Raw genomic sequence first — 16,157 nt, 5'->3', positions numbered from 1 at the left:
GACATGCTTTTTACCTCAGCTTTCTCAGATTTATTCTCCAGAAAGCATAATCAGGTGGTGAAAAAACCTCATCAGCACCCTTTCAAAGAGCAGAGAACAGTGTTGCTGCCTCATTCTCTACTTCATGCTCATCGTAGACCCAGGGACATTTTTCTTCTCTGTTCTAGACACGATGGCATACAGAGTGGCAAATAGTCTCTGTGTGACAATGGCAACGAATTGCTTTAACTTTCAAGGAGATTCCAGTTACGCCTGGTGACAGGAAAAAGTAATTACCAGAACCTTCACGAGAAGTTATACACTTAAAATATATTACATACCAAAACTTATCAAAAAGCTGATTATATCAATGACATTTTATGACCTTTGTAACTACATGGAGACCTCCAAAAGGCCTGACGTCACAGAAACCTAAATATGCTTTGCAAAAACATACAAAACGCCCCTTTCATTATTCATACTTGCAAATCCTAGAGAGATTACTGTGATCAGTTGTCATGACACAGGCTAGGGATACAGTTCCAAAAAATGCCTGAATTACTGAGCAAGAGCATTTCTTTCAGAAAAACATTCGTTTCTCATTTAAAAATTTCTACTACAGGAGAATTCACTACAGCTCTTTACAGGCCTTTTCCAACAGTTAAAATATCAGCCTTTGAATTTGCCTAGTTTCAGGAACAGACACTGAATCTTACCTTTGCTTACTTAAAGAGCTTCTGCTCCCATAGTTACACTGAGATTCTCATGGGGACTAAGCCTTCCCTTGGGCATTAGAGATGGGTTGAGCTCCTTGATGCTCTCACTGGAAGATGCATTTTTCTAGTCCCTCAGATGTTTTCTTGTGACTTTTCTTTGAAGCAAGCTTATTTTTTCAATGTATTCTACAAATTTCTGACACCAGAATGGGACAGAGCGTTCCAGCAAGATGGTATCAGTGCAACAAACAAATTACAACATCTCTGCCTTTACTTTTCTGTATATCTGAGGTTGCTCTACCTCTTTTTTGATTAAATATTTCATTGGGAACTCATGCTCAGCTGGCCATCCAATAGGACCCCAAATCTTCTCCAGTGTCTCTTTGCTCTAGTAATGTCCCATCTTCTTTTGTCCGTTCCTTGTTCCAAGACATACAATACAACATTTGGCCATATCAAATGTGTTTTGTGTCCAACCTAATAAGCACAGTAGAGCTCTCTGGGCATGTCCCCTTCATTCCATTCGTGCTACTTCTCTGACTGTAATTGATTCGAGCTACCACCAACTTTTCATGTTATACAAAATCAGCATGAATCTTTCACAGGTATGGGCAGCAGGATCCTTTGAGATTAAACCTAAAATTACCCACTGTAGATGAAAGGAAATTGAAGTGTATATAGAGTAGCATGGAGAATGTTTACTTCTTTCTCTGCAGAAGTGAAGCCTAATGGCATATTCTTAGTGGTCAGTACACATTGGCTGGTGATTTTCTGTGTTCCCTTTATGGCTTTGTAAGGCAGGAGATTTGAAATGCAAAGTAAGATTTTTCCCTTTACATTTCAACTCCTTCAGGTTCTGAGGGATTCCGCTGGTGGTTTTTTATGGCTATCAAAGGCAGGCTGGAGAAAGCAGCTGACTGGACACGTTTAAATCCCAGCCTGGGAAGTTATTCCTCCACTGAAGATCTGTATCTGTAATAATTCCGTCCAACACTTAGGAAAGTTCATGTTTATCTAATCTAATCTTACAAAACAGTAAAATATTTGGCTGTAGATTCTTGGATCCAGCTCATATCCCTTGTAACATGTTCTGTATTTTTTGTTGAAGTCTTTATCCTTTTCTCAAAAAAAAAAAAAAAGAAAGAGAAGCAGCTGTTGGGATAGGAAAGAACAAGAAGTATAACCAGAACTTCAAAAAAGTGTAAAAGATCTAAAATTACAGCTGCAGCTCAGTGCTCAGAGAGGATAAATAAGCCAGATACACACACACACAAACTCTGCTTTTCTTTGATGTCCCTAATACAAATGCTGACCAAGGGCTATCTTGCTTACTTTTATGAGATGAACATGTGAAATCAGAGCCCAAGGAGGATGTATTACCGACTAGTGATTTCCTGTTGTGTTCACTGAACCTACAAGGAGCAAGATAACAAGAAAGGAATAAAATCCAGGTTGTAATACAAGCCTGAACAACATATTGATGTTGGCAGGAGTGTATTTTTCTGCTCCTATTTTATTAAGATATATATAGAATTGCTAGGTTAGTCACTGATTTCACAGAAAACCAGTGAGCGCTGTCTGGCTCCACACAGTTATCCAGGCAAGGACTCTTTATGGAGGTGACATCTCCCCTGTGCTCCAGAAACATCCGTGCCCCCACTTCCACACTGGTCTCTTCTTTCACCATTTGTCAGCAAATTTCCCACCGCCCCTCTCATCCCCACTCCAGCTTTTATCCACACTGTAAGGCAGATAAGAGAGAAACCCTCTGCACCCAAAAACCCCAGCCCCTGCAAACAAACCAAAACGTCATGTACCCCACTCCCAGCCAGGGTGTTTAAAATTTGCTTTCTCTGACCAGGTGGCTCAGATTTATCTCTCTCTTTGCTGTTTTGCCACGGTGCAGGGCTAACATCACCACTTTTGGGGAAAACTGAGAGCAGTTAGCTCTTTGATGACATCTTGGCAAAGACTACCACTTCTTTTTTTTTTTTTTTTTCAAAAACCAGCACATCTGGTTATGTCTGCGACATGGACGGAGTGAGCAGCCACGTGGCTCACACAGGCAGCACGAGAGGATGGCTGGCAGGGTGGCTGAGCCCCTAGACAATGTGTGCGTGGCCAGTGGCAGCTGGGCCAGCACCTCTTGTGCCATCTGGAGCCTCTGGCTGGTTTGGCCCCGCTCTGAGCTATCTGATGCAGAGCTGTGACACATAGTACAGACACATCCTCTTGGGTCTCTTGTTCCTCAGATTTATGCAGCAAGTACTGCTCTTCCTGGCTGCCTGCCTCTGGTGTCTGCTGACAGGGGTTCCCCTGATTTTCTCTCTCCCGAATACACACAGGTCTCACAAACTGTACTGACATCCTTCCTTTGCACAAGGTCCTTATTCTGCCCAGTCCACGGACTCAGAGGGGCATCCTTTTAAGTGTTTACTTCATCAAGGGGTCTCATTTTGTGCTATACTCCTGTGCAGGGAGGATGGTTGTCACATCCATCGTCTTAGCTCATCTTTCACCCAACTGCCCTTACTCTGCTCTTCCTCAGCCCTTCCTCACTGTCTTCAGCTACAGTTTTTTATAGTAACTTCTCCAGCTTCTTCCCACAAAAGAGCTGATGAGCAAGTTGCTTTGTCCACACTGTGCAGAGCAGACATATTTCACAGCAGACATATTTCAAGCCAGCAAAAGCTCTGGTCAGATCCAGGTCTCCAGGTTTCTGCACTGGACCCATCTCTCAGAGGAAGCAGCCTTTAGCAGCTGGGCAGGAGTGTGTTTGCTTTCCTGCAGCTGGCATAAACTGGAGAAATTTACTGCTGTGTTGTGCGTCCTGGCTAATTCGGGACAAATGCAATCATGTAAAAACACTTGGATGAAATCCTCGTCATTGAGTGGTCTAGAACCTAACATAGTGAAAATCAGACATCCTTGTTAAAACACACTGCACTTGCAGTCGTGTCTGTGCGTCAGGAACAGTTTCCCACGGAGAAGTAGTATCAGGCAGCTTTTTGCAGGAGTAGAATGTGGCTGAGGTATTTCCCTGCAGAGTTTTGTAAGAGGAATTAATCTGCTGGGAACTGACATGGCATTTCTGCCACGAGTAGTACTTTCCATATGTTTTTGTTGCGGCGGGAAACAGGAGTAGGAAGAGTCACGAGCACCTGCAGGAGCTTGAGGTGACTGCCTGCAATGTTCTGGGGGGAACATCACTGCTGGGGAAGGGAGAGCTGGGGCTACCAGCCTAAACTGGATCACAGTCCCTTCCCAACCTCCTTACTGGAATGTCTGTTTACTCGTAAAGCTCCTATGACTGCAGACTGTGACTCAGGTTTCTCATTAACAAATATGAACAAAAGTAAAAAGAACTTTTTAGCTTAGAGTTAAAAGTTTGGGAATAGGTGGGTTTGTGAAGCGCTGACCCTGCCATGATGCAGAACCCTCCAGTCAGAAGTCATGGTACACATTAAAGGGACTCTTACTGGACTCTTACTGGACTGTTTGGTCCAGTAAGAGATCCTCTAACACTGGGAAAAGTCTCTAGAGAGAACCAGATTCTTGAAAAAAATGCCAAGAGTTTTCAACAAATTCTCTCTATGGTCATTGGATCCCAGGCTTTGGTTATTAAAGTTCAGGAACATGAAAAGGACACAAAAAGCAAGAGAACACTACAGTTGTAGATTTTGTAGTCTGGACTGATTTGTATCATCAGCTGATTATATAACACTAGCTATAATATTATATTACTAATATTTATTACATTGTATATAATATGTATTCTCTATTGTATTAGTGTGAGATTATGTATTATATTATTAAAATAACAGGGACTCCTTAGAGCCATTTTCACAAGCTGGAGATCCTTACGGTCTTGGGAGATCATTCTGCAGCCAGAAATAGCTAAAATAGATCTAGGTTTCCCCAAGCTTTGATTAGCTGTGCTTACCATGCATTCTCTTGACAAATTACATTGCCTCTCCCAGGACAGGCCTATGTGAGTTAAGCTGGCTATCTGTTCCTTTTCTTTCTTTTTGCTACCACAAGTTTGTAAAAACAAACCCAGTCTATGCTGTCCAGAATATGATTCCATCAAGAACAATTCCAAATATTATCTCTGTCTGAGGTGAGAGAGAACAGCATGATTTCTTCCATGTTATTTTGAACACATACCAGTTTATGGCAATACTCATTAACTGCTATTGAAAATTTTATCTGAAGAATACTGAGTTACAAATACTACATGGGAAAAAACCAGTCATCAGGTGCATAAGCAATGTTTTAATGGCTAAATTTTTTTCACATTAAAATCACAGTATGATCAGTATCTGAGGGCTAAGGATGCTAAATTCCAGCAATGTTTTCTGTTCATACTAGTAAACCATAATGTTGAGTTCCTGAGTAAGTGGGGCAGAAATCCATAAAGTGAGTTTCTGTGGAAAAAAAAGAAGATATAAACATAATGAATGAACAATTTTATGTTAACTTGAAAAAGACCAGCTCAAAACATTGAACAAGAAGGGAACCTTAGCTTAGACCTTCATGATTCCCTTAACCTCATCTGGCAGGCAAACTGACTTGGTGGCAGTATGAATCTTTCTGCTGTATCCAATTCAACGCCCCTTTTAGAAATGCAGTAACAGTTTAAAATTAATTAATAACATGAATTAAATATGAAATTATAAATACAATACTTTCCCTGCTCTCTCTCTGTTCAATGTTAAATTTGATGTATTTCATGCTACTTGAGTAATTTCCATTTTCAGTACTTCACCAGTTTTATCTCTAGGTTTCAGAATTAATAATCTCTTAAAATGCATAATATCCATTCACACCTCTTAGCTATTTCTTTGCCCACCCACAGATTTGTGTTAACATCACTCTTAACAGCCTGTGCTTAGATCACTTCTTCACAGTACGTAATATTTTCATCTTTCATCGGAGACAGTTCTCTAACACTACTTGTTAAGTAGGAATTCCTCTTCTCAAATTATTTGCCTTTTACTCAAATACAGGCAAAAATATTGTAACCTTGTGCAAACACTAACCAAAGAGCTCCAGACTGCACTACTGCATGGACATCGGGAACTCCAGACACTGGGAACCTCTCTGCACTTCCCAGCAGAGGATGGAAGTGGGAGAAAAAGGAGAACCTTCCTATGGCCAGGTCATTTTTTGTTGTCAGCATAAGCCCTGTCAGAAGAAGTGCTCCTCCAGCACCCCTGCTGCAGTTACAATACAGTACCTGTGGCTCTTAGGGTAGAATACTCACAGCTGGAGAGGGGGGTGCAGGGGAGGAGTGGAAGGTAACAGAGTCCTAATAACCTAATAATAGGAGGATTCTGAGATATTACAAATTTCAGATCAGGGAAACACTTTATGAATCAGAGAGAAAGAAGTGGCTTATTTCTAAGCAAACTTCTGTTTATATACAAATAATTATGGCACAGTTGTGCACTTGAGCACTGGTTTTAGGCAAATCTGCTTTCTGTAATGAAAAAGCAATATGGTAGAAGTTACTTTCTACTCCATCCCTTCAAACAGTAGAGTCTTTGTCTTGTTAAAATATTATACAGTATGTAATCCCATTAAGACCATGAGGAAGTGGCAAATTTGCCCTTTAGATGTTGTTATTTTTTTAATTACATGGATTGTAAGTTTTCCAGATCTAAACCCAAGCTGCTAGCGCTTTATTTTTGGATAGTCAAACATGAAAGGATTATAGGTAATGGCATTACAAGGTCTGTGCAGGGGTGGTGGGAGAGGTTTGAGTGAATCTCTAAGAATTTTAAGAGGAATATATTTAGCCGGTTTAAATAATGTAATTTTTGTGCAACTTTGGACTGTCCCTATGACAACAGCTTGGTGTTTTTTCCTCTGTTATTTGAAGTATTTCTTAAGTCACTGAGATCATCTTCTGCGCTTAAATCAAATTTTAAATGATACTTTTGTGAAAAGCTTTTTAGTCTTTCTTAATCATCTTTTTATGTGATGCTGTTAGTATGTAGTTATCTTCTGGATTTTGGTGATTGGTGCCTTCAAACACATCTCGATGGAATGTTTTCTTTACCCTGGCACATTTGTGTTGCTTTCAGCTTGCTTAGAGGCAGTTTGGCTGTTAAACAATTTCTTCCCTTGAGGCAATACTGATTACAGTTATTTATGACATCGTCTCTGAAAGTGAGTTTTTTATGATTCTCTGAGGCTCAAATTTATTCTCAGCAATTTTCTTCTTTTATATATTTCCTTCAATTAAAAAAATGTTAGAATGAGGTGTTTATAATGGGGATCACGCTCTGGTTACAAATAAACTTAAATCATTAAGCCAAGTGGGTAGAGCAACGCAAGATGTGACATCCATGGCTTGTTGCCTCTTTGAATGGCGAGTTAGTGGCATCTTACAGGTCTAAGTATGGGGAGCTCCCTAGATGCAGACCAGGGCTGAGGTGTGTATACCCCATCTCATACAAACCATGCACGACCCATTCCAGCTTGGTGGCTGGTGACAGCTATGGGACAAGTGACCAGAGCAAAGGAAGCTTCCTCAGTGTTGCTCCTTTTGTCTATTCTCATGTGGAAAAGGAAATTGGGACCACAGAGGCTGTTGCAGCTGTTTATTAGGGGTGTTCAGTCTGTCCCCTCTGGGGTGTCTCCTTATTGGTGCTGGAGGAGCACTGCACAAGCAAATCGTGCATTTTGATCTGTGACCCTGAGGCTGGACGCTTTAAGCTGCTGAAACTGTAACTTGTCTCACTGTAGTGACAGCTTCCTTAGGAACACTAAGGTACAGAGGTTTGCTCTTCCCTCCTCTGAAGACAGGAAGCCACTCGTTCGAGTCTGATATGCTGTAATAACTTTTGGACACTAAGTAATTGTGAGAAAAGATGTGCACCACTTGTTTGCAACAGCTGATAAATAACTGACAACTTTTCTCATTTTATCAGCATGATAATATTGCCCACAAGACTGCTAATTTTCCTAAAACAGCTCTTGTTTTTGCTGGGTTTTTTTCCCCTAAAACTCAGAGTGTTGTATCAAGGTTGGTGTCTGGTTATACATGGGAATGTAAAGGGGTGTGGACGAGAAGCTGTTCCTGTTGTTCATTGACTATCCCCCTTTCCCTAAGGTTTTTCGTAACTGCTCAGTGCAGTTCTTACCCCACTCAGCTCATAAGAGAAAGTGTCTCCATGGACGGCTCTTCCATTCAGAGCAACAGCATGAGGTCTCAGTTTCAGGCCAAGAATCGTAATTTTGTTGTACTTCAGAGTGTCAGCCCCTCGGTAGCCATTTTTAAGTATTTCTGTCTTCAGGTTTCCCTGGAAAAAGCCACAGAGAAAATTTTAGGAGCATAACAACCTTCGAGAGGTGACTTACCCCATATTGTTACTGCTGTGGCCTCATCTTTGTCAGTGAACAGTAGAAAATCTTCCAATGTAGACATTTAAGTCTGAGATCATAAAGGAAAACCAAGTCACCTTAATTTTCACGTAAGAGAGATTTCGTGTATGATTATAAACTAACAAAGTAAGAAGCAAAGTAGCATTTACAACATGCATCTGGAATCTTCTTGGACATGTTTTTTCTACTTGTAATCAATGCAAATTTGGTTCCTGTACCCATTTGCAGGATACAGTGGCATATGCAAAGCCAAAATCCAGGTACAGAGATTCGATTAGTGACCTTAAGGCAGATTTAATTAACACCCACAACTAACTGCTTTAAACTGTTAGCATCTTCCACAAACATTAGCTGCTAGATATTTTGTCCCTATTTCATGTCCCACATCTCCACAGCTCCTGCTAGAAATTGGTTATGTGTGTCCCAGCTTTAAGGATACTGAAGGAACCCCATATGTCCACAGAGTTTTGTTTGTTGTATTTCTTATTTACTATATATTGTTTATGAAGAGATGTACCAAGAGAACATATAAAGTCATTAAACAAATTCATTTGGATCACCAGTGACAGTAATTTCCTGTACGAGCAACGAAGAGAAATCATTGCATTTGTTATGTGATCAAAGTTGTTAAGGAAATAAAGATGAATTACACTGCTTAGGAAACGATGAATTGCTATGCAATCATGACTTTTTAAAAATATGCCAAGGAGAAACCCATGATGGAACCTTTTGCATAAATTAGCTTATGCTATTTCAATGGTGCGTGGTAGGAGGGGAGCAGGAGCACGATCACAGCATTTGTATCTTAGGGGTGTGCTTAGACTGCTTATTTCAGGCATCCACACTAAAAATAAATGCTAATTCCCAGCACACTGTTTTAAACTGCCTAAATAAGGAATGTTGGCTATTACGGAGCAAATAGGGAGAGGCCTCTAAAAGCCTCTGGAGAATTTGTTACGGTACTTACATATGGTGTCTTCTCCCCCTCGGCAAAGCTCCAGCACAGAGGTAGGTACGGTGCAGAGACCACCTCCCTGCGGGGATTTATTGCTGTCTAGGTGTGGCGAAGCAGGAGAGCTAGTGCAGGGTGGCCACACAGACCCCGTAGGCTCAGTGTGATGCTGAACCAAATGATTGCAACTGCATTAATAAATAAGGTTGCACTCAAGCTCTGGGGCCCTGGGCTGGGACTCTGCAGTAGACACAACTGTCCTTCTGACCAAGGTCTAGAACTGAAGGTCCTGGGGAGACAGGGAGGTGATGTTCCAGGGGTATGAGTGACCCTCTCCTCCTCAGGCATCTAATCGTTCAAGCAATTGCCCAGGAAGGTCCTGAGTTCCTGTCAGAGGGAGGGAACTTACAGATACCATTCAGAGCCCCATAAAAGCAAAGCAAAAACAAGTCTTGGATCCCAGGCCAGGAGCCAGGACTTCCTCCTGTACTGCTGTGCAGCAGAGGCAAGATTTTTCTTTCTTACTGTATTGCTCTGGTCCTATGAACTTCACTTCCCCGCTCCCCTCTCCACACCATTTTCCTCTTGAAAATTGGACCAGTTTTAGGAGGAACTTCCTCTCAGACTATTCAGATACCTAGTGGCTAGCAAATTCTTTCAAAGCCGAGAGCCGTTTCCTTGGGAAAGCTTTCCTGTCACCATCCCTTTAGTGTAGTCTGGGCTCCCTTGGCACATTCCAAGCACATCTGCCTTGTCTGCCACCTCTGGGGATGGAGGCAGATTTTATAGATCTCCCTGCTCATGACTGAAGTACAGCAGAACTTACACATCTGGCTCACATATTATTTCTAGACAGGTGGGGTTAATATATGGGACACTGTGACTTAGGTCGCTCAGCCGTTAGCGTGTTGAAATGGAGGTGTCAAGTGAATGAAAACACCAACTGCAGTGAGTCATTACCAGAGAGAAGGTAGCTTGCATCGTTCTCTGAGACTTAAGTTCCTGCACTAGTTCTGAATTCTTCTTTGTACTTCTGGGTTGTTTAGATGAAAATATGAATGAGAGGGTCTAATTCTGTAGCTGTTCCTTGCACAACACTCTGTGCTGGATAGAGTAAATGCTGTGATATCAGACCTTATCAGTAAATCTCTTAGGGAGCAAAACTTGTGTGTTCTCCTAAAACTAGGTGTGACTAAATTATTCACCCACAATTTTTTAAGAATATAGAAATGAGCAACAAATACCAAGACTTTAATACATTTCTCATACCTCTACAATTTGCTATTTGAGATGGATTGTTTTCTTTATAAACACAATAAAAAATCGACATTAGAGATTATTGGAATGCAGATAGGGACTTCAGTCATGGATTTACAGGCAGAAGTCATATATGAGCAATGAGAAATGGAAGTGCCAGTGAATCAACAATCTAATTTGCACAGATCGGAATTTAATACAAAACTGCATATTGTTTTTCTGTAGCCTTCCTGCAATAAATTACTACACACAGACTACAGAAAGCCAAAGTGATTTTTCTTCCTTTTTGCTGTTGAAATACCTTTTTTTGAAGAATTTTTTTTTCTTGGTAAATCAAGAAGAAAATAAATTACAAATTAAATTTAAAGTCTAGGTATGTGGTGTTAGTTCCAGGAGAATATCTCATGAATATACAACACTATGTAATAAAACCCATTGGCTTACCCTGGCTTGCTCTTGCTCCTGCAAGACATACATTCTAAGATCAATATCACAATATGAGTTAACACAATTTTATTCTTTTTGATATTTTCTGTAGGCTACTATGGGGCTTTAAGGAATACACAGCATGAAAATCACAGAATCATAGACTTTTTAGGTTGGAAAATACCTTTAAGATCATCAAGTCCAACCATAGACCTAATGCTGCCAACTCCACCACTAAACCATGTCCCTAAGCACCACACCTACACATCTCTTAAATACCTCCAGGCATGGTGCCCCTTCCCCGGGCAGCCTGTTTCAATGCCTGACAACCCTTTCAGTGATGAAATTTTTCTTAATGTCCAATTCAAGCTTCCACTGGCACAAGTTTCCTCTTGTCCTATCACTTGTCACCTGGGAGAAGAGACCAACACCCTACAATCTCCTTTCAGGTAGCTGTAGAGAGCGATAAGGTCTCCCCTGAGCCTCCTCTTCTCGAGGCTAAACAATCCCAGTTCCCTCAGCTGCTCCTCACAGGACTTGTGCTCCAGACCCTTCCCCAGCTCCGTTCCCCTTCTCTGGACATGCTCCAGCACCTCACTTCTTGGAGTGAGGGGCCCAAAACTGAACACAATGTTCGAGGTGCATCCTCACCAGTGCCCAGTACAGGGGGACAACCCCTGCCCTAGTCCTGCTGGCCACACTGTTCCTGATGCAGGCCAGGATGCCACTGGCCTTCTTGGCCACCTGGGCACACTGCTGGCTCCTATTTCAGCTGTTGACCAAAACTATGCCACAGTCTACTTACAATATCCTATTTCTTACCAAATGCTATTAACTGTAGACAAAATATGAACTGTAAAGATTATTGAAGTATGTTAACTCCAACAACTTATTATCATATACTTAGTAGGCTTCTAGTAGTTTTATTTTATAAAATTTTTCTCAGTTGAAGCCTAAACTGTTTTTTTTTTTTCTATTGAGCTTTCTCAGGACATGTCTGCAGAAGTGAGCACTGTGTGAAAGGCATTAGTGCACAGACCCTGAGCTAATCTATTCCTGTGCTGCACGGAGCATCTGATCAGCACGGTGGGTTGCCGGTAGCGTGCTGGATCGCTCTGCAGGCGACCAACCATGGGAGCAATCTCTGTGCTGTCAGACAAGGAAATGCAAGCTAAAAAAGTGAGACTACATAATTCTTTGGCTCACAAAATAAAAACTTCAAGTGGTCTAAGTTAAAAAGTTGCTGGGATATCCTAAAGAGAGCCCATGACTACAAGTGTTCACAGGAGGAAGAGAAGACAAGACAAATGTCCTTCATCCCCAATGCAAGCTAAAAAAGTGAGACTACATAATTCTTTGGCTCACAAAATAAAAACTTCAAGTGGTCTAAGTTAAAAAGTTGCTGGGATATCCTAAAGAGAGCCCATGAAGTGAAGTGTTCACAGGAGGAAGAGAAGACAAGGAAAATGTCCTTCATCCCCAGAAGCTGCTAGTCAGAAAAAAACCCAAAACAAAACAAAACAAAACAGAGATGAAAAAGTGGATTTTCAGATTCACATCACAGCAGGGACATTAACGATGTGACACTATGATACTCAATGAAGCAAACACAAAGCTGCAGCATCATAGTTGGATTTTTTTGTAGCTGTCTGTAAATGAAAGGAAAGCACTAGGTAGCTTATCAGGTTTAAAGGCTGAGCTGTAAGAAAAAAGGTCTCCAGAGAAAAATTAGACATCAACACCTTACAATGGCTGCACCAAAATACAGCTGCCTGCATGTACGTAGGTACCTTGTATGTTGCTACTTACTCTGCTGTATGTGTATTTAGCCAAGAAGTAATTCTCTGTTTCAATAGTGTCTGTCAAAACACAAAACGAGGGTTGGTATCAAAACAGGGAGCAAAATCCATAAGCAGTTCACATAAACTGTAGTGAGTGGCTAACGTCAGACTAAGATGATTTGTGGGCTATTTAATCTCTTCCTCTAGTCTTCTTGGGGTGATCTCTGGGAAATGTAACACGAGTGATTGCCCTCTCCAGCAGACTAGCTCTTCCCAGTGTCACACCATTCTCATACCAAAACACTGACTTGAGGACCAATCTGCTTTTCATCTCTGTAACCTTCAACTGGGGGTCAGTTCTCCAGCTGTTTCTAGCATGAGCCAGTGCCATTCTACTGCTGGGAAGGTGGCTTAGGAGAGCCCTGTATACAGACACTGCTTGCCTGTGGGGGCCAGGCTTACCGATTGAATCACCATCATCCCAGAAGAGAGACCCAGAAGCTTCTCCTTGTTCATCCAGGGCAATAATGAGCCCAAATGGGTTCAGGCGGCTGTTGACAAACATGTTAAGTGTCAGCACAGACTTGTGAGTACCGTCCCTCCCAAGTTATTCAACAAAAACTTCCAAACACAATGCCAATTTTAAGGTTACAAAAAAGACCGTGACAGAAGAAAGACAACTGTGGTCACCAAAAGGGCTCCTGAAATGATGATGAAAACTTTGCCTTGCCTTGTACCACTGAAGTGTAAAATTCCCACCTTTTGTGTGCTCGCATGGACAAGTTTCCCCTTTTATAGTGGCCTTAATGTGTAACTCAGCAGTCTGGGAGGCAACTGGTCACCAGTGCTACCAGTTTAGACTGATTACTGCGCAGCATTCCCTTTCTTCCCTACTCACATTAGCTTCTGAGCATGGTTCAGACTTGAGACCATGTATTACCCATTGGCATGAAGAAATCATTTTCCTGAAAAGAGATTTGAGCTTTTCCACCTTGCCCATGGCATTTGATAAATTCGACCAAGGAGAAGAGTTTTGCCTTTTTCCTTTGCACATGTTTACTTTGAATGACTGACAGCAGGTCAGCGTGGCAGTAAGAGGTGCAAAAGCCTTTCTGAACATAACCACAGAGCCAGGAGTAGGTTTCAGCCTTGCAAACGATGACAAGGGTCATCTCTGGGGTGACTTCTAATGCAATGGAGCGAATCGCGGAATAAAAATACTGCACTTATTGCCTGGGATGGCAGCTGGGAACAGCAGATAGCATCTCTTCTGCACTTCCTTTTGATTTTTTTTTTTCTTTTTTTGGCTGTCTGTGGGTCTGACCCCTACTGTGGTTGTTTGGTAATAGATATAGATGACATTACCTCTTAGTAGTGGTTGTGGCTGGTGCCTGTTCTGGCAGGATGTAGCCTCCACGGATGAACAGAGGGATCTTGCTCAACGGAGCAGCCACAGTAGCATAGTTCTTGTTCCAGGTACTTGGCACTTTAACTCCCTACCACAAAAATCAACACAGCTAAAATCCCAAAAATTTGTGCACTGTACATTGTGACTATATACTATGGAAAATGATACCAAGGGGTACATTTTCATCTCAATTACATCAGTACAAAAAAGCGGATTTCAGGGGTATTATTCAAGTTCCTTTTTTAACATGAAAGAGGATCTGTCCCCTGCAGTTATGCATATGCATGAGATAGAAGCATGATGAATGAAAGACAGCAAATTCTTTAAAATGGTATCATTATTCCATTTGCTGTGAAAAAAACCCCAAAATTCATCAAGACACTGAGCAAAAAGCGAAGAAACTTTTGCTTCCTCTCTTTATGCATATAGAGCCTGTCACATTCCAGTTTAAAGTAAATGATTCATAATAATTCAGGAAAGTAAACTGTAAATGTTCTTTTTTAAGGACAAGTCTTCCCCTTTCAGAAAGTAATTGCAGCATTCAGTGAGAGAAATTTGTGTACGTGTAGACAACCAGCATTAAGTTATCTGCATCATTCCTTTCTGGTTTAATGCCTCAAAACCAGGTGTAGGCAAGGCTTACGTACCGAGCAGATCACAGGAAGTCTTTGCTCTTGCCCTCTGTAAATGCTAATTATAATTTATGGTAAGTACCCAGCCTTGTTTTGGGTAAGGACCATGTGCATGGCAAGTACATGCAGATGCTGGGAGCTAAGCTTTGCTCATGCAGGGGGCATGTCCCACAGACAGTGCAAGGGATGCTGGGCCTGCCACCCCCACACCCTGCCCAGCCATGGGGCACTCAGAAGGAACCAAAACAAGGAGAGCTGAATGAAATGCTCAACCTTGCAGTGCCACAGTCTTACGAAAAAAGAGAAGTGAAAGAGTTGGGTGAACATCCATCTGAGGACACCACCCAAATTCTGAAAATGACCAAACTTCTTTAAAAATAAGTCTGAATTTCCTCTGAGAGCCTTTCTGTCCTGCTTGCTCTGCTGCCAGCCACACTCAGGGTAGTTAACAACAGCCTGAATCTCCTGGGCTCACATTTCTAAAAGGTCTTAGCATCAGCCTAACTACTCCCTCGGAAGTCAACACTAGAGTTATCCTGCAGATTGCAGCAGAGCACAGTTAGGCTGAAACCGAGCACTTTTGGTAATGCAGTACTGGGGATGGTGTTTGAAAGGTCAAAACTAGTAGTCCCTGAGACTAGAAGAGGGAGGCTGGCATTTTCCAGAGAGCAGATTGTTCTGCATCTCTTGGAAGCATCTTTCGGAAGGGAGCCTCACCCTGCTCTCTAAATACGCCTTCTGTCCAAAGTGGTGCAAAACTGCATGCCCAAGGTGCTTTGCAGTGTGTTCTCAGGAGTACAACTCAGGTTTCTGTCTCTGTTTCCATGCAAGGAAGTGTATCAGTACAAGGATTAAAACATGCAATAAGTGGGGAAAAAAAGAAAGAAAGAAATCTTGAGAGTTTAATGAATTTCTAGGTTGCTCTTGAAAATGCAGTTCTCTGTGTCTTAGAGCTTTACAAACCAAAAATAGAAAATAAAATGCTACTGAAAGCTGTATAATTTACTCTCCCAGCTAGCCTGGTGTAGACTTTTTGTGCTCTAGTTTTCTTAAACACAGATGTTGAGGTAAAAATGCTGCCGAACATTGCTAAAAGTTATTTTGCTGGAATTGTATGATCTTAAATTATGTAAAAAGATGTAAGAAACTGAATCTTAAAAATACATACGGTATAGTAGTCAAACCATGGTGCTTCGGGGAAATATACGTCCACAGATCTTGCTCCCTGTAATTGTTATAAAGTGATTAAAGTATTTTTTCTTTCTGCATTTCTGATATTACATTAGCTTGATTATATTTGTGCATGGAGAAATATATGCTGAATATCCTAATAACATCAAATCTTGGATATTATGGCTGAGTTATTATCATAGCAGTGGACTAGTGCTGGCTAATCTGTAATGCTAAACAGATGAGCCTATCCTATTTGAGGGGGTTTACTGCCATGCCATGGGATGAGTCAATGTTATATGATTATTTCGGTCTAGTACGTAGCTCTGTGCCTTACAAATATAGCTGGCCTAGGTGCACTCCCCTAACATCTGAGCAATCCCAGTGAGGACTACAGCAGCCTTTGCAAGACGGGACATTACAGCTGATGATGGAGGGGGAACA

At 41.5% G+C, this 16,157-nt stretch overlaps 1 protein-coding gene across 1 annotated transcript in view; it reads right to left on the bottom strand.

Moving 5' to 3' along the window:
• Nucleotides 1–7,846: 7,846 nt before the first annotated feature.
• LOC104508800 (maltase-glucoamylase, intestinal-like) overlaps nt 7,847–16,157 on the bottom strand; it is a gene marked incomplete at its 3' end in the record, with an annotated part of 41,431 nt that continues 33,120 nt past the window's right edge. The window contains exons 14-18 of the mRNA XM_010150533.1: nt 15,712–15,768; nt 13,869–13,999; nt 12,966–13,054; nt 12,532–12,581; nt 7,847–8,005 (exon numbers count right to left, since the gene is read on the bottom strand). Of these exons, the coding sequence (XP_010148835.1) occupies nt 7,847–8,005; nt 12,532–12,581; nt 12,966–13,054; nt 13,869–13,999; nt 15,712–15,768 (486 nt within the window). The remainder of the gene's footprint in view (nt 8,006–12,531; nt 12,582–12,965; nt 13,055–13,868; nt 14,000–15,711; nt 15,769–16,157) is intronic.

The sequence above is a fragment of the Eurypyga helias genome, unplaced genomic scaffold (genome assembly GCF_000690775.1).
Source record: "Eurypyga helias isolate BGI_N326 unplaced genomic scaffold, ASM69077v1 scaffold8564, whole genome shotgun sequence".
NCBI classification, from domain to species: domain Eukaryota; kingdom Metazoa; phylum Chordata; class Aves; order Eurypygiformes; family Eurypygidae; genus Eurypyga; species Eurypyga helias.
The sequence above is the reverse complement of the archived record's forward strand: the minus strand, read 5'-3'. Positions and strand labels throughout refer to the sequence as shown.